The sequence below is a fragment of the Herpailurus yagouaroundi genome, unplaced genomic scaffold (genome assembly GCF_014898765.1).
Source record: "Herpailurus yagouaroundi ecotype Mexico unplaced genomic scaffold, PumYag 190, whole genome shotgun sequence".
NCBI classification, from domain to species: domain Eukaryota; kingdom Metazoa; phylum Chordata; class Mammalia; order Carnivora; family Felidae; genus Herpailurus; species Herpailurus yagouaroundi.
Window position 1 is genome coordinate 19,894,065 of NW_024412421.1, and position 24,195 is coordinate 19,918,259.

The window sequence follows — 24,195 nt, forward strand, 5'->3', positions numbered from 1 at the left end:
ATGACAACACAAAAGGTCCTTACCTCCAGGTCCTGCCCAGCCTGACTCCCAGCTCTGCCCTGACAGCCACCATCCCCTACTCCCCCTTGTGGTGGCCTTACAGCTGCCTACTCACCCCTGACCTGTTTCAGCCCCACTGCCATGTTGGATTTCACAGCTGCCGAGAGAGGGCATGGAGTCATAGCAGGCTATAGTTCACGCTACTGGAGTCCAAATCTGAGTTCTACCAGCTCCAGGCTACTACATACGGAGTCTCCCAACTTTTCTGAGCCTCAGCTTGCTTATCTGCAGAATGGGGCCGAATAAATGTATCCTGCAGGGTGGTCCTGAGGAACACTGATGGTGCTGGAGAACATCCAATTCGGTGTTTGGTGCATAATGGGATTTCAGATGGTGGGTTGTTATAACTGGGTGTGAGCAGAGCCAGAGATCTGGATGCTGGCAGGTCATGTATGTGGTTGTTGCAAGGGTAAGTGGACTGGCTGCCACCGAGTGACACATATGAGCAGAGTTCTTACTTTGCCTGGCCAGAGAAGCAGAAGGAATGGATCCAGGGGACAAAGGGTCAGATTCTAAAGACTCCAAATATGCACATACTCTCATTCACACTAAAGGACGGTATTCCAAGCAGAGAGCACAAGGAGGGCAGTAGCAATGAGGGTCCTTCAAGGATCACTGTCTCAGGTCTATAGGAGAATGGAAGTGTTTTTAGGCAGAGGAGATACAGTCATTCCCATGTGTATTTTAGGAGCAATCCCTACCCTATGGGGATGGGTTAGAGGGAGCAGGGTAGGGATTGGGAGGCTACTATAACTGGGGAGAAGAAAACCATGAGAAAACCTGCAGGTCTTTGGGGGGCAGGAGGAGGAAGCTTCCAGGGTGCTGCCCATCTCTGGCTGCGTCATTGGGTGATGCAGAGCAGGAGATTGGGTATGGTCAGTCTCAAACTATAGGATGTGCAGGTGTAAACACGTGTCTGTGGGAAATGACTCCATGGCCCAGGAGAGAGCTATGTCTTGAGGTTGTGGACAGGAAGCTAAGGGGGAAGGCTCAGCTGTCCAAGAGGTCAGAGAGACCCTAGAAGAGCCCCAGAGCTACCAGAAGGAAAAGACCCCTAGAAGGAGATGGTGAAGCAGCAGCCGAGGTAGAGGAAGAGGATAGGAGGGTGCAGCTCCCCCAAGAGAGTGTCAGTAGGGTCAGACAAGATAAGGATCAAAAAGTGTCCCCCAGCCTGAGCCCTAGGGAGGCGGGGGGTTGGTTACAGAAGCCAGTTAGTGTCCATGTGTTTGCTGACGGTTCGATGGGCGGGAGCTGGGCTGAACTAGGAGTTTGGGAGAAAACGTCTTGGGTCTGTGTCTTCCTAGGGTGCGTAGCGGAGGGGTTGGCTGAGAACGAGGTATGGAGGCTATCTAGTGCAACTTGTGTAAGCTGTATGGCCAACAGCCATAAAGGAACGGGCTGCGGGGGCCATTTAGAGCGAGGGTGGTTGGGCCCAGGTCACGGCCCGCCTGGGGACAGGCAGCCAAGTGCACGCAGACGTTGGGACGGCACACCGAGCAGGGCCTTCTGATCCCTGAGGCCGCCGCGACGCCCCCCAGGCCCAGAGGCGCCGCCGCCTGCGGACTCAGCACGGAACTAGGCGTCCTGTCCCGACGCGGCGCGCGCTGTCGCGATCCGGCGGCGCGTGACGTGGCGGGGGCGGGGCCTCAGCGGCCCGGGCTGCCGTGGCGGTCGAGCTACTGAGCATCCTGTCGGCGCTTGGCTACCGCGAGGTAACGGGCCGCGGGCGGGCGCGCGGGGGACGCGGGGCCGGGGCCGGGGGCCGCGTCCTGGAGGCCGAATTCTCCGCGCCGCCGCAGTCGCCGCGTGCGGAATTCGGGCCCGCCAACCCCGGCGCGGGGCGGGCGGGCGAGCGCACGTGAGAGACGCCGCGGTGAGAGCGTGCCAGAGGGTGACGCTGTGCGTGTAAGAGGGACCGCGAGCGTGAGGGTGGCTCCAGGAGTGTGGGGAACCCTGAGTGTAAGACTGAGCGTGTCAGACTGTGTCTGTGTGAGTGTGTGTGTGTGAGCGACCCCCGTGAGTCTGAGGGTGACTGTGAGTGTGCAAGAAAGACCCTGAGTGAGAAGATGACGCCGAGTGTGTGTGAGATGATGCTGACAGTACGGGAGAGACTTTGGTGTGAAGGAGACTCGGTGTGCGTGAGGCACCCCCCCCCCCCCCAGACTAGTGGGAGGCTGTGTGTGTGAAACCCAGAGCCTGAGGGTGATTCTCTGAGCGTGTGAGGGTGGTTCCAGGAGTGTGCGAGAGACTGAGAGGGAGACTCTGGCGACAGAGGCCCCGAGTGTGACGCTGTGTAAGAGACTGAGAGGTGCTCCAGGGTGAGCGTGACGGGAAGAAAGCGAGCCTGTGCTGTGAGAAACTCTGCAAGCGAGAAAGACGGCGTGCAAGATTCTGAGAATGTCCTGCAGGATCAGAGCTTGGGATGCTGCGAGATTGTCCGGGGGCGGGGGGCATGCAGGGCTAGGGAACCGCGTGCTGCTGCCATGAAGGCTCCTCCTCCCGTCTCATGTCCTGTCATCTTGTTTGATCATCTCACGTTGTAAATGGAAAGAGATATTTGTAAAACATTCTGAGAATTCTTCACTAAGCGCTAGGCAAACAGTGTGGGTACCACGTTGTGTAATGGTCGGTATAAATAGGAATCAATATTTAACAGACGTTTTTGAGTACCTCTTGTGTGCACTGGGCTGTGGGCTTGGTGACACAGTTCAAAAGAATTCAGTCTCTGCCCTTGATGGGGGAAAAAAAGCACTGCCAGCGAATCTAGCATCGTGTTAGCAGAATGCTCAGCCATCTGGTGCTTCTCTGAGAGCTGCTCCCTGATTTGAAGATCTGGGGGCAGCAGACTTTTGAAAGTCTGAGTGCTTCCTGAGCTCATTTTCGTCTCTCTTTGCTTGCTGTGAAGCCCTTAGGAGGAAGCTGCCCAGGCTGCCTACTTTGCTAAGGTGCCGTTGTGCGCTCACGGCTTTTGCTTCCCAACTTTGGTCTCAGACTGTCATTTGAGTTCTTATATTTGATTTCCCTCTCCTGACAAGTATGTGGAAAACCACAAACCCAGTTTTTCCCTGTCTTTCTTCTTCTCTCTCTGGTTTCGGACATATTTTTGTTGCAGACCAGAAGTAAATACCAGTTATGTGACTTATCTCCTTGGCACTTCTTGGTACAGGAAATTTCCTGACCTCTGTCTTGTGTGCTTCCTGCTGTAGCCTCCAGGATGTGGATATGTTTCTACAAAAGTGACGCAAACAGTGTTCACAGGACCTGGGACTCCGGGAGCAGCAGCAGTCTAGATATGCATGATTTGAGATGACCGAGCTACTTCTCTGACACATGTGTGGGCTGGTGGCTTCAGTTACACTCCACTGTGAGTGTGATGGAACTTCTCAGTTGAGAATGCTGTCCCTGCCAGGCATATAAAACATACATTTTACAAAGGGAGATATCCAGCTGCTTATTAGGCTCGTTTTTTGATAAGCTGCCTCTTACTCTTTGTTGCAGAGGTTAAGTGGCCAAGACAGACAGGTGGAATTAGGCCTTGATGTGGAGGCTTCATTTTCTTCTCAATACCTGACCCTTCATAATGAGGCAGCTTATGGAAGTGTGATGTTTGTTCATTTCCTCACAGGTGAATGTTGTTGCTCTGTCCTCTGTTAACTTTCTTGGATCTTTGTGATTTGTAAAGAATTTCAGTTATTTTTGTACACTATGAACAGGATACTAGTGATGAGAATGGCTCATATATAATTAAAAATTATATAACACTGTATTATATAAATTGTATATATATTAAATTATATCTCTTTCTAAAGAGTAATTGTGGTGGTTCATAATGAAAGATACTTGCAATGAGGTTGTTAAAAAGAAATTGAAAACCAAAGTCATGGAAAAGAATAGATACCATGTACTGTTGAAAGTAAGGTTATCTGTTCACTGTGATTGGGAACTGAATTGGATCTTGAGTTTCCTATTTTCTTAGGTAAAAAGATAAATATAGAGTCACATCACTTTTTTGTTTTATAGGAGTGTAAGTATGTGTGTGTATATTATATACAGTTAAACATTAAGAAAATTAATGTATACTAATTGTGGAAAATATGTAAAGCTCAGAGGTGTATAGAAAAGAGAGTCCTCTATATTTTTACCACAGTTAAGATTTTGAGGGGTGCCTGGGTGGCTCCGTTGGTTGGGCCACCGACTTCGGCTCAGGTCATGATCTCACAGTTCGTGAGTTTGAGCCCTGCGTCGGGCTCTGTGCTGACAGCTCAGAGCCTGGAACCTGCTTGGGATTCTGTGTCTGCCCTGTCTCTAGCCCTCCCCTGCTCATGCTCTGTGTCTCTCTGTCTCTCAATAGTAAATAAACGTTAACAAAATTAAAAAAAAAAAAAGATTTTGATATTTTTCTCAACAGCATTTTCCCTCATAGTTACCCATTGTAAAAGAGATTTTAAATCCAGCTTGTAAAGTATTCCTTGTAATTGAACGCTGAAAGATTCTTTTTTCCCCCTGAAATTGCATGTGATAGTTTCATGCTTAAGTTTTCATGAAGCAGTTTTAGTGGTCTGATGAATTCCTTTATTATCTGCTTAGATGAGCCTGTAAAATAGTATGAAAACCTGCTAGAAAACTGCATTGTGCCCTTACAGGCAGGGTTTAAGACTAGTTTTTCAAAATAGGAACTTATAGGGTACACTGAATGATTTAATGGAAATTGTCTTAGGTAGTGATTTTAGAGACTGTGTGAGAGAGACTGAGAATCCGATAGTTTGTGATCTTCACATACCGATTTTTCTTATCAATTGGATAAAAACTGAAGACAGAAGGATAGCCAGTTCAGAGAGGGTGATCTGGTAAGATTTTGTTGTACACTCTTCCCCCCAGATACCAGGCTACTTAGCTGGAGATAGTGGCTTAGTTATGAGCTCCTTGATTTTCATCCCATTTCTGTGGGGATAGGATAAACAATGCATCTCACAGATAAGGATTGCCTTTTTGAGAATGTATGTAGATACCGTGGCAACTAATTAAATGTACTTGAATTCAAAACCATTATTGTAGTCATAGTTGCTTTTTATCCGTTTTTTCCTCTTTCATCATCTAAAGAACAAGTACTTTGACAAAATGGTAAGAACCACCATCTCAGACTGAATTCTCTGAATGATCACTTCATTTAGTTAAGCCTTGTTTGTTTGTTGTTCTGGCAAGCAGGTGAGTAGGTGGCTCAAGGTGTTAGACTTTTAGTAGGGTTTGTTGTGTATTTTCTCTTTTAGCTATTTTTTGTCCTTGGTGTTTATTTATTTATATTTTTTGTGGGGGGAGAGAGATAGAGAGTGAGCGGGGGAGGGGTAGAGAGAGAGAAGGAGATAGAGAATCCTAAGCAGGCTCCTGGCTGTCAGTGCAAAGCCCATTGTGGGGCTCAAACTCACAAACCACGAGACCATGGCCTGAGCTGAAATCAATAGTCAGATGCTTAACCGACTGAGCCATCCAGGTGCCCCTGTTCTTGGTATATTTTTATGGAGTGATCACAGATTGAGTACCAAGCCTGTGCTGGGCCTTGTACTTGGTGCTGTTAAAACAGACAAGGAGGGGTGCCTGGGTGGCGCAGTCGGTTAAGCGTCCGACTTCAGCCAGGTCACGATCTCGCGATCCGTGAGTTCGAGCCCCGCGTCAGGCTCTGGGCTGATGGCTCAGAGCCTGGAGCCTGTTTCCGATTCTGTGTCTCCCTCTCTCTCTGCCCCTCCCCCGTTCATGCTCTGTCTCTCTCTGTCGCAAAAATAAATAAACGTTGAAAAAAAAATTAAAAAAAAAAACAGACAAGGAACTTACTAACTAGTTGGGAGAGACTGAAGTGAAGGTAAGTAAATGCAACAGAATGAGGTGGCTGCTAAGGCAGAAGTATGTATTAGAAACCTTACAGACACAAGGAGATAGGTGGAGAAAGATGGCAGCCAGGATGTTGGGGAAAAGGTGAGAGAAGTAGGGTGTTAGAAGCAGAGGCTCAGTACGAACAAAGGTGTGTTTGTCTGATGGGCTCTAGGAACCCTGGACTATCCCAGGTTCTGGAAGCTGCAAGGAATTTAGTGTGATAGGACCTTGGGTGGGACAGCGGGGGTTGGAGGTAGGGGTGGGTGTGGGGGGGTGTAGTGATAAGGACCTGATAAGTAGGTTGGAATTGGTCTTAAAGGCCTCAGGTAGCACCTGAGGGAGGGTTCCTAACTGTGCTCTGATACCAACAGAGTAGATAGTAGGGTTGATACTCTGTTGTGAAATTTGAGGAGCCAAAGTAGTGTTTTTCCTGCTAGAAGGCTGCCTCCTGCCCCTAGCCTGCCCCCCGTCTCCTGGATGGAGGTAAACCCTATTGCAGTTGCCAGTTTTTGTTTGTTTTTCTCAGAAGTCACATAATTACTTAGACAAGAGCTATGTTGTTGGCACATTCCGTTTTCAGGTCTTCTAGATCTTGCTGATTTTTTTAAAGTAGGCTCCACATGCAGTGTGGGACTTGAACTCATGACCCTGAGATTAAAAGTCGAATGCTCTACTGACTGAGCCAACCAGGTACCCCTCGATCTTGCTAATTTTATGTCTATCTATTCTAGTGACAACTGAGAGAGGTGCTTTGAAGTCTCCAACTATAATTGTAGATTTGTGTATTTCTCTTTTTAGATATATATCACTTTATGTATTTTGAAACTTTGTTGTTGGAGGAAATAAATATTTAGAATTGTCTTCTTGATTAATTGACTTCTTTATCCCTAGCAGTATTTCTTATTTTGAAGTTTATTTTATATAATGGTACTATAGCTACTCCATCTTTCTTTTGATTAGTGTTTGCATGGTTTATTTTTTCCCTATCGTTTTACCTATAGTTTACTTATGTCTTTATATTTAAAGCAGGTTTCTTGTAGACTACATGTTGGGTTTTGCATTTTTATCTGTCAGTATCTGTTTTTTAGTTGGTATGTTTAGATCATTTATATTTCATGTTATTATTGAGATGGTTGGATTAAAATCTTCCTTCTTGCTACTTGTCTTCTGCTTCTATTAGTTCCATATGTCTTTTTTTCTGCTTTCTTAAAAAATTTCTATTTAAAGTATAGTTGATATACAACATTATGTTAGTTGCACAACATGGTGATTCCACAATTCAATGCATGCTCACCACGATAAGTGTGGTTACCATTTGTCACCATACACCATTACTACAATATTAACTATATTCTCTATGCTGTACTTTTCATCTGCGTCTTATTTATTTTATTATTTTTAAGTTTATTTATTTATTTTGAGGAGGGGAAGTGGGGAGAGAGAGAATCCCAACCAGGCCCCACACTGTCAGTGCAGATCTTGTGAAATGATGACCTAAGCTGAAATTAAGAGTTGGGTGCTTAACTGACTGAGCCACCCAAGCACCCCTGGAAGTTTGTGCATCTTAATCCCCTTCACTTGTTTTGCTTATCCCCTCACTTCCCTCCCCTCTGGCAACCACCAGTTTGATTTCTGTAGTTATGAGTCTCTTTCTTTGTTGTTGTTTGTTTTGTTTTTTAGGTAAGTGTGATAATATGACATTTATTTTTCTCTGACCTAGTTCACTTACTTTTGGTTTGTGTATTTTTTATGTTTTATTTCCACTGTTGGCTTGTTATTTACACCCCTTCTTTTAATCTTTTTAGTTTAGTTTTGTTTTTAATATTTACCTATTTTGAAGGAGAGAATGCATGTGGGGGAGAAGTAGAGAGAGAGGAGAGAGAGAATCCCAAGCAGGTTCTGGTGCTGTCAAACCAGAGCCCAAAACAGACCTCAAACTCACAAACTGTGACATTATGACCTGAGCTGAAATCAAGAGTCGGATGCTTACCCAACTGAGCCACCTAGGTGCCCCTTTAGTTTAGTTTTTTTTAAGTAATGTTACATTATTTCACATATAAGAACCTTACAACAGTATAATTTCCAATTCTTCGTTGTCTTTGTGCTGTCGTTGTCATACATTTCACTTTCATATATGCTATAAATCCACAATTCACTGCTAGTGAATTTTTACTTGAGGCAGTCAACTATATTCTACAGCAATTAAATGGCCCCCCAAAAGAGTTTTTTTTTTTCAAAAAGTATTTTTTTTATATTTACCATAGACCATTTGATACTGTTCTAGGTTTTTACTTTTTTTCCCATTTTGACTCTTGTGGTTTTGATCTCTCTGCTGAAATTTCACCTGTTTATGTATGCTGCCCAACTTTTCCATTAGAGCATTTAATGTATTAATCATAGTTATTTTGTATTTTATATTTTTATGTTTTGAGAGAGAGGGAGAGTATGTGCGCACGCGAGCAGGGGAGGGGCAGAGGGAGAGAGTATCTTTTATTTTAAGTTTATTTATTTTTTTGACAGAGAAAGAGAGTACACTCACAAGCACTCGTAAGCAGGGGAGGGACAGAGACCGATGTGGGGCTCGAACTCACAAACTGTTAGATCATGACCCTAGCCAAGATCAAGAGTCGGATGTTTAACGGACTGCGCGCCTAGGCACCCCAAGGGAGAGAGAGAATCTTAAGGAGGCCCCATGCCCCGCGTGGAGCCCGAGGAGGGCCTCAATCTCTTGACTGTGAGATATGACCAGAGCCTTAGATGCTTAAAAGACTGAGCATCTGTCTGGGGCCCCAATCATAGTTAGTTAGTCAGTTAGTTATTTTCAGGAGTAGAATTCGGTGATTCATCACTTTCATACAACACCTAGTGCTCATCATAACACATGCCCTCCTAATACCCATCATCCGTCTAGCCCATCTCCTACCCCCTTCCCTCCATCAATCCTGAGTTGGGTTTGGGTTTTGTTGTTCTTGTGGTTACCTTAGGTGCACACATGGCTTCAAATTCCTCTGGTGTTTCCTTGCACTTAGCATTGGTTTGCTGGAGGGAGGGTTTTTCTTCAATGTTTATGCTTTGCCCTCAGCTTTAGGTCTTTTTGTTGTTGTTGCTGGGTGCTTGCATACCTGGTGGTGGGGAGCAGGGATTCTCTGTTGTCTTGGTTCAGCCTCAGTCTTAGGCAGGCCCTGTTTTTCTGGATCTGAGTGGGGGGAGAAAAGGGAGGGGTGTGGATCTTTTTGGTGATCCTGCTCTTGGCCCAGAGGTAGGCTATCATTAATGGTCTGGATCAGAATGTCCTGCCTTCCCCCAGGAATAAAGGGTTGTTTTATTTTTCTTTCACCCTGCCCTAGCTGCCTTGGGAGTGGCAGAGTTTTGCCACTCTTTCCCCAGCAGTGTTAAGATTTTTATTCTAGGGGCGCCTGGGTGGCTCGGTTGGGCACCCGACTTCGGCCCAGGTCATGATCTCTGTGAGTTCGAGCCCCGCGTCGGGCTCTGTGCTGATAGCTCAGAGCCTAGAGCCTGTTTCGGATTCTGTGTCTCCCTCTCTCTGACCCTCCTCCGTTCATGCTCTGTCTCTCTCTGTCTCAAAAATAAATAAACGTTAAAAAAAAAAAAGATTTTTATTCTAGAGAGGGCACCTGGTGGACCTTTGTATTTTTCCTGGAGTAGTGATTGTTTTCCTTCTCCAGACTAGCACTACGGAGGGGCTATCTCTGGCCTCCTGCCTAGTATTTTTTATGAGCATCCAATCCACAGAGATCTGTGGAGAAAAAACGTCTAAGTGTCTATGCTCTTGCTAACCCACACTAGACCTTTATTATTGTTTTTTTTTTTTTAAGTTTTATTTATTTATTTTGAGACACACAGAGAGAGAGAGCAAGCAGGGAGGGACAGAGAAAGAGAGGGAGAGAGAGAATTCCAGGCAGGCTCAGTACTGTCAGTGCAGGTGGGGCTTGAACTCCCAAACTGTGAGATCATGACCTGAGCCAAAATACTGAGTCAGACACTTAACCGACTGAGCCACCCACGTGCCCCTAACCCATGTTAGACCTTTAGTAATTCATTACAAATTATACCTGAATTCTACTTACCTGCCTGTATATTGGTCCCAGCATTCTCCCTCTGCCACAGACCAGCCAGACCTTACATCTCTCCCTGGAGGTGCCTTTTTTTCCTTAAATTTCAGTCCACTTGGTTGCCCTGTAACCTTAGCTCTCTGATGGCTTCAAGAAAAGTCACAGCTTTTTTTTTTTTAATTTTTTTTTTCAACATTTATTTATTTTTGGGACAGAGAGAGACAGAGCATGAACGGGGAAGGGGCAGAGAGAGGGAGACACAGAATCAGAAACAGGCTCCAGGCTCTGAGCCATCAGCCCAGAGCCTGACGCGGGGCTCGAACTCACGGATCGCGAGATCGTGACCTGGCTGAAGTCGGACGCTTAACCGACTGTGCCACCCAGGCGCCCCAGAAAAGTCACAGCTTTTGATGTAAGAAACAAAGCTGAGGAACTGTAGATAAAATTAAATATATAACCCACTGCCCATTGACTGATATTTGAGATAGGCAGAGTATGATATTCTTTCAGGAACTCCCAACTATCTTAATGTTTATACTTTGCTAGAGGGAAAAACAACCTTAGCTTGACAATACCTAGGCCCCTAGGATCCTGTGTGTCTTTAGCATATGAAAGTCTGTTTGGAAACCTCCAGGTACCTTTTACCTTCCCCAACTCCCAAGTATAAGATTGGTTCCTCTGCACAACCCCAGTGCAGCTCTTTCTGTCCACAGGTCCTGTCCCTGTGCTTTAATGAAACTACCTTTTTTGTACTGAAGACATACCAAGAATTCTTTCTTAGCCGTCATCTCCAAACCCCAACACTCCAAACCATATCAGTTATGTAGATTATTTGGCTTTTTCTTGTCGTTGGAGTGGGAGTGATGCTTTCACCATCTTTCTACATCTTAAATCTAATTTGTGATTAAATATATATTTGGTCTTCATCAACTGTTTCTAGACATAGCTCCTATAATTTCCTATATAAGAGCCATAGGGGCTTTTTGTTATAATATTTGTGTTTGTTCTCAATTCCTGAAATAGTTCAAGGGCAATAAAGGTGAAATGGATGTCTTTTGTTATTTATATAACAATCCCCTTTCAACCATACCTCTGAGTTTATGTTAATGAAGTGATTTTTGGAAAACATCTTGATCTCCTAAGGATGGAGGTTGGTTGCTAGAGGAACCAGACCTGTGATTAGGAGATTGGTAATTTAGGTTCAGTCTGACCTCTGGGGAGGGGAGAGGGGCTGGAGATTGAGTCAATCTCTAATGGCCAATGATTTTCATCAATCATGCCTTTGTAATGAAGCCTCCTTAAAAATCCCATAAGGAGAGAGTTTGGAGAGCGCCCAGGTTGGTGAACAGGTGGAGGTCCTGGGTGAGTAGTAGCGGCTTGCTCAGAGAGAGCATGGAAAGTCCACACCCCTTTCCATATACCTTGCCCTAAGCATCTTTTCCATCTGGCTGTTCCTGAGTTATATCCTTTTTATTTTTTTATTTCTTATTTTTTTTTAATGTTTATTTGTTTTTGAGGGAGAGAGAGACAGAGCATGATGGGAAGGGGGCAGAGAGAGAGGGAGACAGAATCTGAAGCAGGCTTCAGGCTCTGAGCTGACAGCACAGAGCCCTACCTGGGGCTGGAACTCACAAGCTGTGAGATCATGACCTGACTGAGCCACTCAGGTGCCCCCCCTGAATTATATCTTTTTTTAATAAACTGGTAATCTAGTAAGTAAACTGTTTTTCTGTGAGCCACTCGAACAAATTAATTGAACCCAAGGAGGGGGCAGTGGGACCCTTCAATTGCCAGGCATATTGGAAGCCCTGGTAACAACCTGAACCTGCATTTGGCATCGGAAGAGGGGAAAGTTTTGTGGGACCGAGCTCTTAACCTGTGAGATCTCCAGGTGGATAGTGTCAGGAGTAAGTTAAGTGTTGCAAAATTGCTTGATGTGTGGAAAACCATACATCTGGTGTCAGAAGTCCAAACAAGAATGTGTGGGAGCCCCAGCCTCCTCCCGCCAGCTAGCTAGGGTTTGATGGAATAGGGGAGAGGCTGGAATGGGCACTGGGACCAGGGACCAGGTTTCTCTGCTTGCCCTGGGTTGAATTGGGTGGAAAAAGGCAATCTAGATCTCTCTGCACCTGACTCATGGGAGACTATAAGCTCCTCTGCTATTTTCAAGTTTGTTTTCATGGTTGCTTTGGCTCAGCTGACAGACACGTGAAAACAAGTATGTTCCCACGTGTCTGTGCCTGCAGAGGGAAACCTGCATGGCTTGGTGCCAGGAGTGAAAGGAAGAGTGGTGCTGCCTTAAAGCCAGTTCTCATCTAAGAGGAGGTAGGCTGGCTCCACTCTGGGAGTGAGAGAAGGCTTATCAGTGCCCAGAGGAGTTTTTTCACTTCGCCTCCAATCCAGACTCTGGAAGGGGACCGGAACAGGTAAGGCAGGAGTTTTGGATGGAACTGTGGAGACTGGAGTTTTCCCTGAGAACTACTTACTCTTGAGTGGCTGTGGTTCCCTTACTCTGAGCTCCATGAGGTAAGGTTCTGGCATCTCCATCTTTGTTAAGTAGATGAGAGGCTTCTGGGAAGATGATGTACTGATCTCATTCTTATCCCTGGAAATTATCTCTGTGACCTTAAAAGACTGACTCCTGGGTGGGAATCAAACGGCTTACAGGATTCCTTTATCCAGAACATGAGGGGGGAGTAAATAGGTGATCTGAATTCCTGATTCCTGGGGCATAGGAAGGTTCTTGTCTTCCTCTGACAGATTCTGGGTTCTTTATATGAAGATTGGTGTGGAGTCTAATTTTCCTGAGGTTTCTGGACTGGCCCAACTCTAAACCAAAAGTAGTAGTGTGTGTGCCATCTCCATATAGGATGCCTTCCGATGCCAGGTCTGTGGATAAGAAAAGTCATGTAGCTCCGATTGAGTGTCAGAATTCCTGGGTCCTATTCTGGGAGAATCTCTTTGCAACCCAGATGGTAGTGAGAGGCACATGCTGAGAAGGAAAACAAATAAACAGATAGCAGTTGAGCCCCAGGTTAGGGTGCCCTCTGTGTGTTCTTTCTCCATCTGGTCTTGTTGTCTCTTTTTCTGGGCACTTTAGAAAAAGAGATGTGTTGAACGGGGAAAGCAGCAATGAGGGAAGTAAGGTGGAAGTGGTGGACTTAGCAACACACAGGTGTGTATTTTCATGAAGATCCTCTCCTTGGTCTAGTCTTTGTAATGGCCCTGGTCTTAGCATCTGCCCAGTCCTTCTCACCACCTGCTCATATTCTTTTGTATTTTTTGCTGGCCTGAGAGTAGCTACAGACTTCTCTGCATGTGGCTAGATACTGCAGGAGTTCCTGTTTATGTTTGGATGGAGGTGAGTGGGTTTGGGCAGTGAGGGACCTATCAGGCTGGCTAGGCTGGGAGTTTGGTCTCTGCAGGTCAGGTTTGCAGCTTGTTGTTGTTGTTGTTGTTGTTGTTTTTAAGTTTATTTATTTATTTTGAGAGAGAAAGAAAGAGAGAATCCGAGGCAGGCTCTGCACTGTCAGCACAGAGCCCCAGAGCCCAATTGGTGCTTGAACTGATGAACCGTGGATCATGACCTGAGCCGAAATCAATTGCTAGATGCTTAACTGACTGAGCCACCCAGGCACCCCTGGCTTGCAGGTTTTAAACTGACCAAACTAGACTCTGTAGCTCAGGGGTTAGAGCACTGGTCTCATAAACTAACCAGACTAAAACCTATACCTTAGGGAGAATCCGTGCTATGGCTAGGCCTAATGCCAACCTAATGGCTGGGTGTCAAGCCAGGTACCTCTTGTTGGAAGTTGCCATCGCCTGAACCCTGTCATTGTCATCTTTCTTGGGAGCACTAGATGTCTGCCTACCTCCATTTATTTCTCTGTGTCCTGTGGTGGGAACTGATACAAGGTCATTGTATTTAGATCTATGTGCAAGGCATGCCATTCCTACAAAAGACGTTGGCTTTGCAGTTCTCTAAACCAGAGACTCACCAGCTCCTGCCCTAGACTAATACATTTATATTCTTTGCCAGGCCACAGGAAACATAAGTGTGAAGGAGACATTTGCCATGGAAGCCAGGGAGCTGGAGAGCCCCACGCCAACCTACCATCTCATTCCTGAGGCCAGCCAGCCCAGAGAGAAAGATGTCAGCATGCAACCTCAACGGACCATGGAAACTATGCAGCTAAAAAAGGAGATCTCTCTGTTGAATGGGGTCAGCCTGGTGGTGGGCAACATGATTGGCTCAGGAATCTTTGTCTCACCCAAAGGCGTGCTGGTATACACTGCCTCCTATGGGTTGTCACTAGTCATATGGGCCATTGGTGGGCTTTTCTCAGTTGTTGGTGCCCTTTGCTATGCGGAGCTGGGGACTACCATCACCAAGTCTGGGGCCAGCTATGCTTATATTCTAGAAGCTTTTGGGGGCTTCATTGCCTTCATCCGCCTTTGGGCCTCCTTGCTTATTGTTGAGCCCACCAGTCAGGCCATCATTGCCATCACCTTCGCCAACTACATCATCCAGCCCTCGTTCCCCACCTGTGATCCCCCGTACCTGGCCTGCCGTCTCCTCGCTGCTGCTTGCATATGTAAGTCTGGGGTTTAGTGGGAAAGTATGTTTGAGGATGTGGGTTCCTTTAATAATGCTAATGGTACCTCATATTTGAACAGTATATTTTGCTTTATGGGAGGAAGAGAGGCATCTTACCTTTTGAAGAAGTAATTTCACCAAAGCCATTTAACCCTGAGAGATAAGTAAGGGTAAGGGATAGAGATGAGAGAGATTTGAGTCTGTTTGTGGCTTTTGGTGCCTCACATTCCTTCAACTCTTGACTGTTACAGAGTTCTGTGCTCCAGTCTATGTGACAGGTTGGTGCATGTCTTATTTTTGTCTTATCAGATGTTTTGATTGGAGTCAATAGCACTACTTGTGGCTTAACCCAGAAAAAAACCTCAGTGCTGAGGACTTTATTTTGCTTCCCAGCTTTTTATCTAAATCCAGTTAAAAAAAAGAAAACAAACCAGTTTAGAGGCTGAGAAAAGAGCTTCTCTAGATTGTTGGGGGTGGGGGGTGAGGGGGTCCCAAGGTCTTACCCATCAGGCCCACAGGACTACTGCTCCCTGCCACTTCCACTCTTTGCAGCCCATTGTGTTTTGTTTTGTTGTTTTTTTTTTTTTAATTTTTTAAATGTTTATTTTTTGAGAGAGAGAGATAGAACATGAGCATGGGAGAGGCAGAGAGAGAAGACACAGAATCCTAAACAGGCTCCAGGCTCTGAGCTGTCAGCACAGAGCCCGACACGGGGCTCAAACCCACAAACTGTGAGATCACGACCTGAGCTGAAGTCAGATGCTTGACCGACTGAGCCACCCAGGTGCCCCTCTTTGCAGCCCATTCTAAGCAGCAGGCACCACACCAAAATGGCTTTTTCCCATTGGTGTTTCAGATTTCTTTACACTGACTTTGTAAACAAGCTCTGCTTGTGGCCAGTGACAGGAAGGTGGCTTCTAGCCCATATTTGGGTTTCTGAGGACAGAACCTGAGAGATTCCAGTTCATCCCTCTTTATTTTCCTTTTTCTCTTACGAGGTGGTGAAGAGTGATTCTGCCTAAAGTCACTGAAAAGAAAGAAGATTGCTGTGAATTTACACAGTCTTGTAGAGCTAGTGTTTTAGCTGAGAAGTGGCCCAGAATTCCCTGTGTTCCTTAAGCACTGTGCTGCCAGAAGCACTTAATTATACTCTGTCCTTTCCGTATCTCTGCTTGCAAAAGCTTTGGCAGTGTGTGTAGTTTATCCACAGTGTTAAAAATAGGCTGAGAGTACCTTGGAGTTAGCAATAAAGGATTGTACTGTACACTGGGCCTCCTGACTTTAAGGATTTGTTAAAGACAATTGTTAAAGGGAACCCCTCCACATAGAGCCCCAGGAAGAGGGAAAGTGGGTACTCAGCTGTATTGTATGTCTGGTAGGGTCTGGCCAGGGCAACTCTGGCCAGACTGAGTTGTCTAGAAAAAGAATAATTTTCTGGGGTGCCTGGGTGGCTCAGTCAGTTAAGCATCTGACTTTGGCTTAGGTCATGATCTCACAGTTCCTGGGTTTGAGCGCCACATCAGGCTGTCTGCTGAGAGAGCCTGCTTCAGGTCCTCTCTCCCTCCTGCCCTCTCTCTGCCCCTTCCCTGCTCTCAGTCTCTCTCAGTTTCAAAAAATAATAATAATTTTCTGATTACAAAATATGTTAGGGGGTGCCTAGGTGGTGGCTCATTTGGTTAAGTATCTGGCTCTTGATTTCAGCTCAGGTCATGATCTCATGGGTTCATGAGATTGAGCCCTGCGTTGGGCTTTGCACTGACAGAGTGGAGCCCGCTTAGGATTCTCTCTCCCTCTCTCTCTGCCCCTCCCCCTCTCTCAAAATAAATAAACATTAAAGAAAAAATAAAATAAAATGTATTCATTAAGGAGAAAATTAACTTGACCACAAATCACCCATAATCTACCACCAAAAGATGAGCACTTTTAATAGTTAAATCATGTCTTCATTTCTTTCTTTTTATAGAATTGGTATCATACTTTGCATATAACTTTATATTCTGCATTTTAAATTTAGTATATCTTTTTTTTTTCGTTTTGTGGAATGTTCTTCAAAAGAAACATTTTTTAAAGTAGTGTCTCTTTTACTATTATTGTTTAGAGGTAATATGCAATGTTACAAGCACTTTGAAAATGCAAAAAAATAGAAAAAAGAAAAGAAAAATCACCCATAATTTTAACTCCCAGAGAAGTATTGCTGCTATTTGTGTGAAGTACCTGTGGTATTTTTTTTTTCCTGTGCTTATCTCATTTTTTACAAGTACTTTTGAGATCATACTCTGTGTGGTTTGTATAATACTTTTAAAAATTTAATATTTAATCCCTTTCATGATATATTCTTAGAAAACATGGTTTAGGGACACATAAGTAGGTTCCTGGCAGTGTGGTATAGTGGTTAAGTTCACAGGCTCCCATGCCAGACTGGGATTGATTCCAGCTTTACCAGCTGTTTTTCTAGCTGTTAACCTTAGAGTAGTTAGTTAACTGTTGCTTTGGTCTTCTCATTTGTAAAATGGAAATATCAATTGTACCTACTGAAAAGATGGTTGTGAGGAGTAAATGAATCAATACATGTATAGTACTTCTCTGTGTCTGGCATATAGTAAGTGTTCTGTAATATCATTATAAATAATATTGCTGTGGGAGTCTTTGTATATATAGTTTCAGAGTTTCTGCATCTTTTTTTAGGGTAGAATTATACAAGAGAAATACTTGTGTCTAAAGAAATAAACTGTTTTAAGATTCTTCATGTGTTACCCAATTTTCTTCTAGAAGGTTTTGTGAGTTTGTGCTCTTATCTAAGCAACTGAGAGTGCCTGTGCATTGGTCTCGTGTTGGCCTTAGGGTGAATTCCAAAAATAACCAAGTCGGGGCGCCTGGGTGGCGCAGTCGGTTAAGCGTCCGACTTCAGCCAGGTCACAATCTTGCGGTCCGTGAGTTCGAGCCCCGCGTCGGGCTCTGGGCTGGTGGCTCGGAGCCTGGAGCCTGTTTCCGATTCTGTGTCTCCCTCTCTCTCTGCCCCTCCCCCGTTCATGCTCTGTCTCTCTCTGTCCCAAAAATAAATTAAAAAAGTTGAAAAAAAAATTTCAAAAATAACCAAGTCAAAGGACACCTCTATATATAATTTTTCATGTGCAAAAGATTTTTATTTGCTAAATCATTTTTCCTTTATGATTTTCCTCATTGTTTTTGTGCTTAGGAAGCCCATCCCCATATCAGGAACTGCTCTTTTGATTGGAGAAGAGACCTCACTTCTTAGAAGTGCATTCATAGCATCTGTAGCTGCTTTTATTCAAGTGTACTTTTACCCAGAGTACTCAGGATCAGAATTCCTTCAAGCCCCTATCCTAGAAGCCCAGGCTTTTTCACAATGCATGTCTGTAGGCAGGAAATTGTCAGAGACGGGCCGAAGTTATAAAACCATGTCTCATTCTGACAAGACTTTGGAGTTCAGCTTGCTCCTCTTCTTGGAACTTAGGGTGTAGAATCAGGCTGATGCATCATCTAACAAATCTGGAATGTGCTGAAGGGAGTCTCTTTGGGCAGGGGTGGCAGTGAGAACGACGTGGTCTTAAGAGACAAAAATTTGGAAGAAACCAATTAGGTCATAATTAAGGGGGAAACCCCCAAAATCTGCACTTGTAACCATGGTGAAATTTAGGTGGGATAGGATAATTAAGTTAGTCTAAAATTGAGATATGAGAGGGGTCCACGTTGTTGTTTGGGAGACTGTCTACAGAAATTATAACCATGCCAAGCTAGACAATTAAAGTTCCATTCTAGAAGAAAGGGCCCAGATAGTCTCCATATAACAACTCCAGGTCAGAGCTGCAAGCTGGTGCCCCATGGGCCAGACTTGACCCACAGATATATTTGTTTGGCCTCGTGTTGTAAACAATTTTGAATTACTTGCCAAAATATGAAAATCAGGACTGGACCTTTCTTTTGAAAAACCAAAAGTTCTGGTAACCTTGGACCCACATTCTTTACTGACACAATCAGCTGCCTTTGAGTAGTGGTTGCTCTCTTTAAAGGAGCATACACTCTTTAGTCTGCTACAGCCCTCCACTCCCTCTTGTTTAATACCCAGACATTCTTACCATTGCTCACTTGTATTACCTACTTGGACCTTGAAGGTGTTACTAATTCAAATCCTGGCTTTATAGCAGCCCCTTACCCTATTCCCAGATTACACTGGCAGAGAGATCCTAGCAACTTTTTTTAAATTGCAGGCTATTTTAGCTACTTACTATCCTAGGGCAGTGGTTCTCAACTGGAGGTGAGTTTGTCCCCCAGGAGGCATTTGGCAAGGTCTGGAGAGATTTTTGGTTGTCACACCTGCTGGGAAGGGGTGCTACTGGCATCTAGTGGGCAGAAGCCAGATCTTATAGTACAAGCATCTTATAAAGTATAAGACAGCCTCATACAATTAAGCCTTTTCTAGCCCCAAATGTCAATAGTGCCGAGGTTGAGAAACTCTATTCTAAAGGTGCATTCTACTCCTATCTGTGCTGGGAGCTTGGACTCTTCTGTGGTGGGTGGGGCCTCAGGCTGCCAATTGGACTCAGTATGCTTAGAGGCTCTTACTCACTTAAGGGACTGTAGGGGAAAATGGCAGTTCTTTAGGTCCATAGGTCCCTTCTCTGGCCAGGTGACCAGCAGTATTCTTGATAACTCAGGTGCCCAGGAGTACTTGATTTGATTGCGATGTTTCTGTCTTAGGTGTTGTCATTCTGTTTATCTTTGTGGGATCCTGCCTGTTGTGTAGGCTCACACGTATCATTGGAGATTATTTGTTGTAAAGGTTTCAGTATAGAAGTCATTTAGCATTGACACTGGCATCAAAAGCAGAGGCTCACACTGAGATCCATTTCCCCACCCTCCACCCCCCATGGTTTGTTTGGCAAGGCCCACAGTGAAGAAGAGCTGGAGGAGGAGGAGCAGGAGCTGGAGGAGATGGGGGAGGGAGACTGCCAAGGGGGAGACGAGTGAAGAAACACCGTATAATTCCTGAATAACTTTCTGTTGTCTCTTGCTGTCTTAGGCACTGGCATGGCCAGAGTTCTGAGAAGGAAGGGTATGCTCCCCTTTTTTGGTCAGTTGTTGCTATGGATAGACAGCTTTCATGTTCTGAAAGTGACAGGCCTCAGAAGGACTGGGTCTTTAGCAGTACAAAGACCCTGGAGTCTACCCCTGTATAGAGCATGAATGGTTTGATAATAAGAGTAAATGTGTATATCTGTGTAATTAAAAACAAGGAGGGGGTGGCTGAGTGCCTAAGTTGGTTAAGAGTCTGACTCTTGTTCTCAGCTCAGGTCATGATCTCAGGGCTTGTGGGTTTGAGCCCTGCATTGGGCTCAGTGTTTACAGCCTGGAGTCTGCTTGGGATTCTCTCTCTCTCCCTCTCTCTCTTTGCCCCTTCCCGCTTGTTCATGAGCACACACATATATTCTCTCTAAATAAATAAATAAATAAATAAATAAATAAATAAATAAATAAATGAATAAACTTTAAGCAAACAAACAAGGGGTTTTCTTAACAAGGCATATACCTGACATATTCATATGCATCCTGAGAGGTAGCTCCAGATTCCAGGATTTACATTTGGAAGGGTTTACTTCTCCTGGACTGTTGTACATTTTTCTCCTAATATATTTGTAGATGGTCTCTCCCCTGCTTTTTTTCTTCTTCTGCCTTGTAGCTGCTGTTGTTAAGGATTGCACTCCTGTGTCCTTGAGTGCCCCTTAGTAACACCCAGCTTGTTTGTGGGAGGAATTGGAAGGGTTCCTTCCTTTCCCTGTTGCTGTGGGAAAAGGGAGCTGTGACTATCAGCATAACTGGGACTATAGCTGCAGATTGCCAAGTCATCTCCTCATCAGAAAGAGAATATGAGAGGCACAGTTCTGTTGTAGGGCACATGTATTATCCAGGATGAATTTCGGCTTCAAACAACTGAAAACCGAAAGCAGTATGGCTCAAATATATTGAAGTTTATTTCTCTCACATACTAAAAGTTTATTTCTCTCACAGCATTGTGGGGCTGGTAGGATGACTTTATAGTTTTTCGGGGAGCCAGGTTCCTTCCTTCTGCTTCACTGCTCTGCCATCTTCAGCATGCGACTTCTTCCTAGCTGGAGGTCCAAGATGGCTACTCACGCTCTAGCTGTCAAGTCTGCACTGTAGCTGATACGGAGAACAAAGAAAGGCATGTGCTGCCCTTCAAACAGACTTCCTGAGGTCTTATTTATATGAATGTTTGCTTACATCCCTGGGGCAAGAATTTAGTTATCTGGCCATACCTGCCTGCGGAGAGAGGCTGGGAAATGTCAACTTTATTTTGGGCGGCCATGACTACGCTAAAATTTCTATTACTAAGGAAAAAATGGAAGAAGAGATATTAGAAGATAACTAGCAGTTTTTGCCACAGAGAGACTTTAGGGATTTGTTTCTGCTTTGGGGTTGGGTATGGATCTGCTAAAGCCCCTAGAGACTGAAGACCCTCACATGGACCCCACACTTGCTGGTACAGGCTTTCCAGCCAGGAAATGAGATCGGGAGAAGAGGGAAGTCTTGGATGTTGTAATTGTGGTAGTTGCGTCTGAGCACCTGGCCTCCAGGCTCAGCTTTGTGCTTAAGCCCTGACAGAATCTATGGTGCTAGATGGGGTTGGGAATTTGGGGAGGCTTGAAGGGGTGGGATCAGATAGTGATATGTTTCTTAATTAAAATCAGGAAAACCTTAAGGGGACTTGGCTTCTATATGGTAGACTGTTCTTGGAGCTCCCTGTTCTCTGGCAGGGCTGAGAGTATGGTGAAGCAAGTAAGGCTCCGGGGACAGCATTTAAGGATGCACTCACTCTGGGGGTGAGTCCCCCAGACACCTGGGGGTGTCTGGGTGGTCCATTGGTTAAGAGTCCGACTCTTGGTTTCGGCTCAGGTCATGATCTAGCAGTTGGTAAGTATGAGCCCCGCCCTGACGATGCAGAGCCTGCTCAGGATTCTCTCTCTTTCTGCCCCTCCCCTGCTCCTGCTCTCTCTCTTCCCTTCTCTGTCTCAAAAAATAAATAAATAAACTTAAAAAAGAAAAAAAGGATGCATTCATTCTGAGGTTCTCCAGGCGATCCTGAAAGTGAGCACCTCCTTAAATTTTGTGTCCCAGACACCCTCCTTACCTCACCCTACTTCTGGCCTTGCTCCCTGGCTACACGTTGTTTTAGATTAAGTATTTTAATTTTTACTGAGGAAGAAGCATTTATGCCTGGTAAATAACAGTGTAAAACAGTGTACAATGGAAAAAGTGTCTCTCCCTCACCAGAGCTTTGGTCTTCTTCCCCAGAGGCAACCACTGTGACCAGGCTGTTTTGTATCTTTCCAGCTGTCATTCAGAAGGGGCTCTGAGGGGATTTCCACGAAGAGCTGCCTTCTTTCACTTACTGGCAGGAGTCATTGAATTGCACTATGTGCAATATTTACTTCTGTGCTGAGAGGATCAAGCCAGGGGGGAGATTTGTAGCAGGATGGAGGGAAGGAGAAGGAACAGGAGTGAGAGGGAGTGCCTGTCAGTGGGGCTGTGGAGTATGTCTTCTTTTCTCCCCCATCTTGCAGCCACATCTTGGTGCTGTAAGGCACAAGCACGGTGAGCACAGCTAGGGCATCGTGAGATAGTCTCTTTCTTTGTGTGTATGTCCGTCTTTTTGTCTGTCACTCTTTTTGTCCCTTCTCTCTGTCTCTCTTGGTCTGTCTCTTATCTCTCTCTCCCCTGTCTTCTGTGTATTTCTGCACCTTTCTCTGTTAGTCTTTTTCTCACAAGCTGCACACCCTCTCACCTCTGCTTCTTTTCATAGTTCTGTTTCCTTCCTCTGCTTTTTTGTGGTTTTTGCTCCTCTGTTACAAGGACCTGTATGCACCTTCGACTTGCTGTGTCTCCCAACTCTGCTACTGTTAGATAGATTCCATTTCTTGCTGCCCCACTCTGTGTTCCTGGGAAAGACAATTGAATAGGTTCACCTTGGGTGATCAGCTGTGATAGGTGAGGGGGGGGGCAATTCCCAAGAAGGGGCCTGGCAGATACCTCAAAATATGCTTACTGTGTTGGATAGGGGTCTGCGGATTACTGGTGGCTATTAACTTGGTAATCCTTATGCTAGCTGATCTAGGCTTAACTCCCACAGAGAACTTGGATTAGCAGGGCAGGTCCCTGGGAAGACCTGCCAGCAGCATGCATTCCTTTGGCCTTCCCTCCTCTTTGACCATTGCCTTCCTCCATCCCCCGTATGACTAACTAGTGAGCACCTGTATCATTTGCCAGAGTACTGAGTGAAAGGTCTTTAAGGGCTATGGAGGCTGTTTAGCCACCATGTTTATTTCCACAGGCTCTAGGCTTCCTCACATCTGAGTAGAGAAATGTCAACTTTCTGACAATTGCCTCACTCTAGGGAATTGGTGATTAAGTGAAAGTCATCACCATCTTTTTTTTTAATGTTTATTTTTGAGAGAGAGAGAGTGTGTGTGGGTGTGTGCAAGTGCAAGTGGGGAGGGGCAGAGAGAGAATTTCAACTGGGTCCGCACTGTCAGTGGGGAGCCTGACATGGGGCTTGAACTGATGAACCGCAAAGACCATGACCTGAGCTGAAATCAAGAGTTGGATGCTCAACCAACTGAGCCACCCAGACACTCCAAAGTTCATCAACATCTTGATTCCAACCAGAGTTTATCAGTTCCCCTCTTTGCTTGGCAATAAGCTTAAGAAAACAATATGCTTTTGTTTCCCCCTAATAGTTGTGGTCTTCTATGGGCACATGCCCAAGGGGGAGACCTTCATGAGACAGATGTCCATATGACCATAGCATGAGTTACTAAGCTGTGCTGTGAAGTGGGAATGCCATAGGGTTCAGGGAGAGAGAGCTCAGTGAGGGGCTGCCTGGTATATTTGGGGAAGGTTTTACAGAGGAGGTGGGGATTTAGCTAGATCTTGAAAGTGGGAGTTGTTGGCTGTGGCAGGAGGAGGAAGAAAGGACATTTCTTTTAAATGTATATATGGCACCAGTAAGAAGAGAGTCTGGCTGAAGGAGAGAGTGCAAAATGGGTAGGAGTAGGTGGAGGCAGCCTGGAGGATGAACCCAAAAGATTTTGTAATAATGTTTGAGGTTCACATAAAAGTTCTATTGTTGGAGGCTTAGAGCAGTACTTAGCAGTGTCACTGTGGAGCCTCTTGTATTCTGTTCTTGTGTCTTCCTGGTGGGTCAGAGCAGTCCCTGTTTAGCAACAGTAAGGTGCTGGGACACTCTGCATAGGGCCCAGATATCACTGATGTCCACGAAGAGCTGGAACGTAAAGCCAGTAGTGCAGACAGGAGCCTAGAGAATGTCCAAGCAAGCTTCGTTTTGCGTGGGCCTCACTGAGAATCAGGAGGTTTGGATAGAAATGGAGGGGGTGGATGGGGAGGGGGTCCTTGTAAGCTTAGGAATGGTGGTTAGCCTTATCTATAAAATGGGAATAGGAACACCTGTATTTTAAGGTTGTGAGAATTAATCGAGAGGATGCATGTGGAATTGTCAGGTACATAACAGGCTTTTAAAAATATATACTTAGGGGCGCCTGGGTG

At 45.2% G+C, this 24,195-nt stretch overlaps 1 protein-coding gene across 6 annotated transcripts in view; it reads left to right on the top strand.

The window, feature by feature from the left end:
• Positions 1-1,692: 1,692 nt before the first annotated feature.
• The window catches only part of SLC7A6 (solute carrier family 7 member 6), a 36,005-nt gene continuing 13,502 nt past the window's right edge, over positions 1,693-24,195 (top strand). For 2 of the 6 annotated variants that reach the window (XM_040442884.1, XM_040442889.1), the window contains exons 1-2: positions 1,693-1,772; positions 14,038-14,593. In XM_040442884.1, coding sequence (XP_040298818.1) covers positions 14,074-14,593 — 520 coding nt within the window. In that variant the 5' untranslated portion in view covers positions 1,693-1,772; positions 14,038-14,073. Of the gene's footprint in view, positions 1,773-1,873; positions 1,960-3,504; positions 3,686-12,279; positions 12,525-14,037; positions 14,594-24,195 lie in introns of those variants that run through there. The other 4 variants (XM_040442888.1, XM_040442887.1, XM_040442886.1 and 1 more) reach the window with 4 other exon arrangements.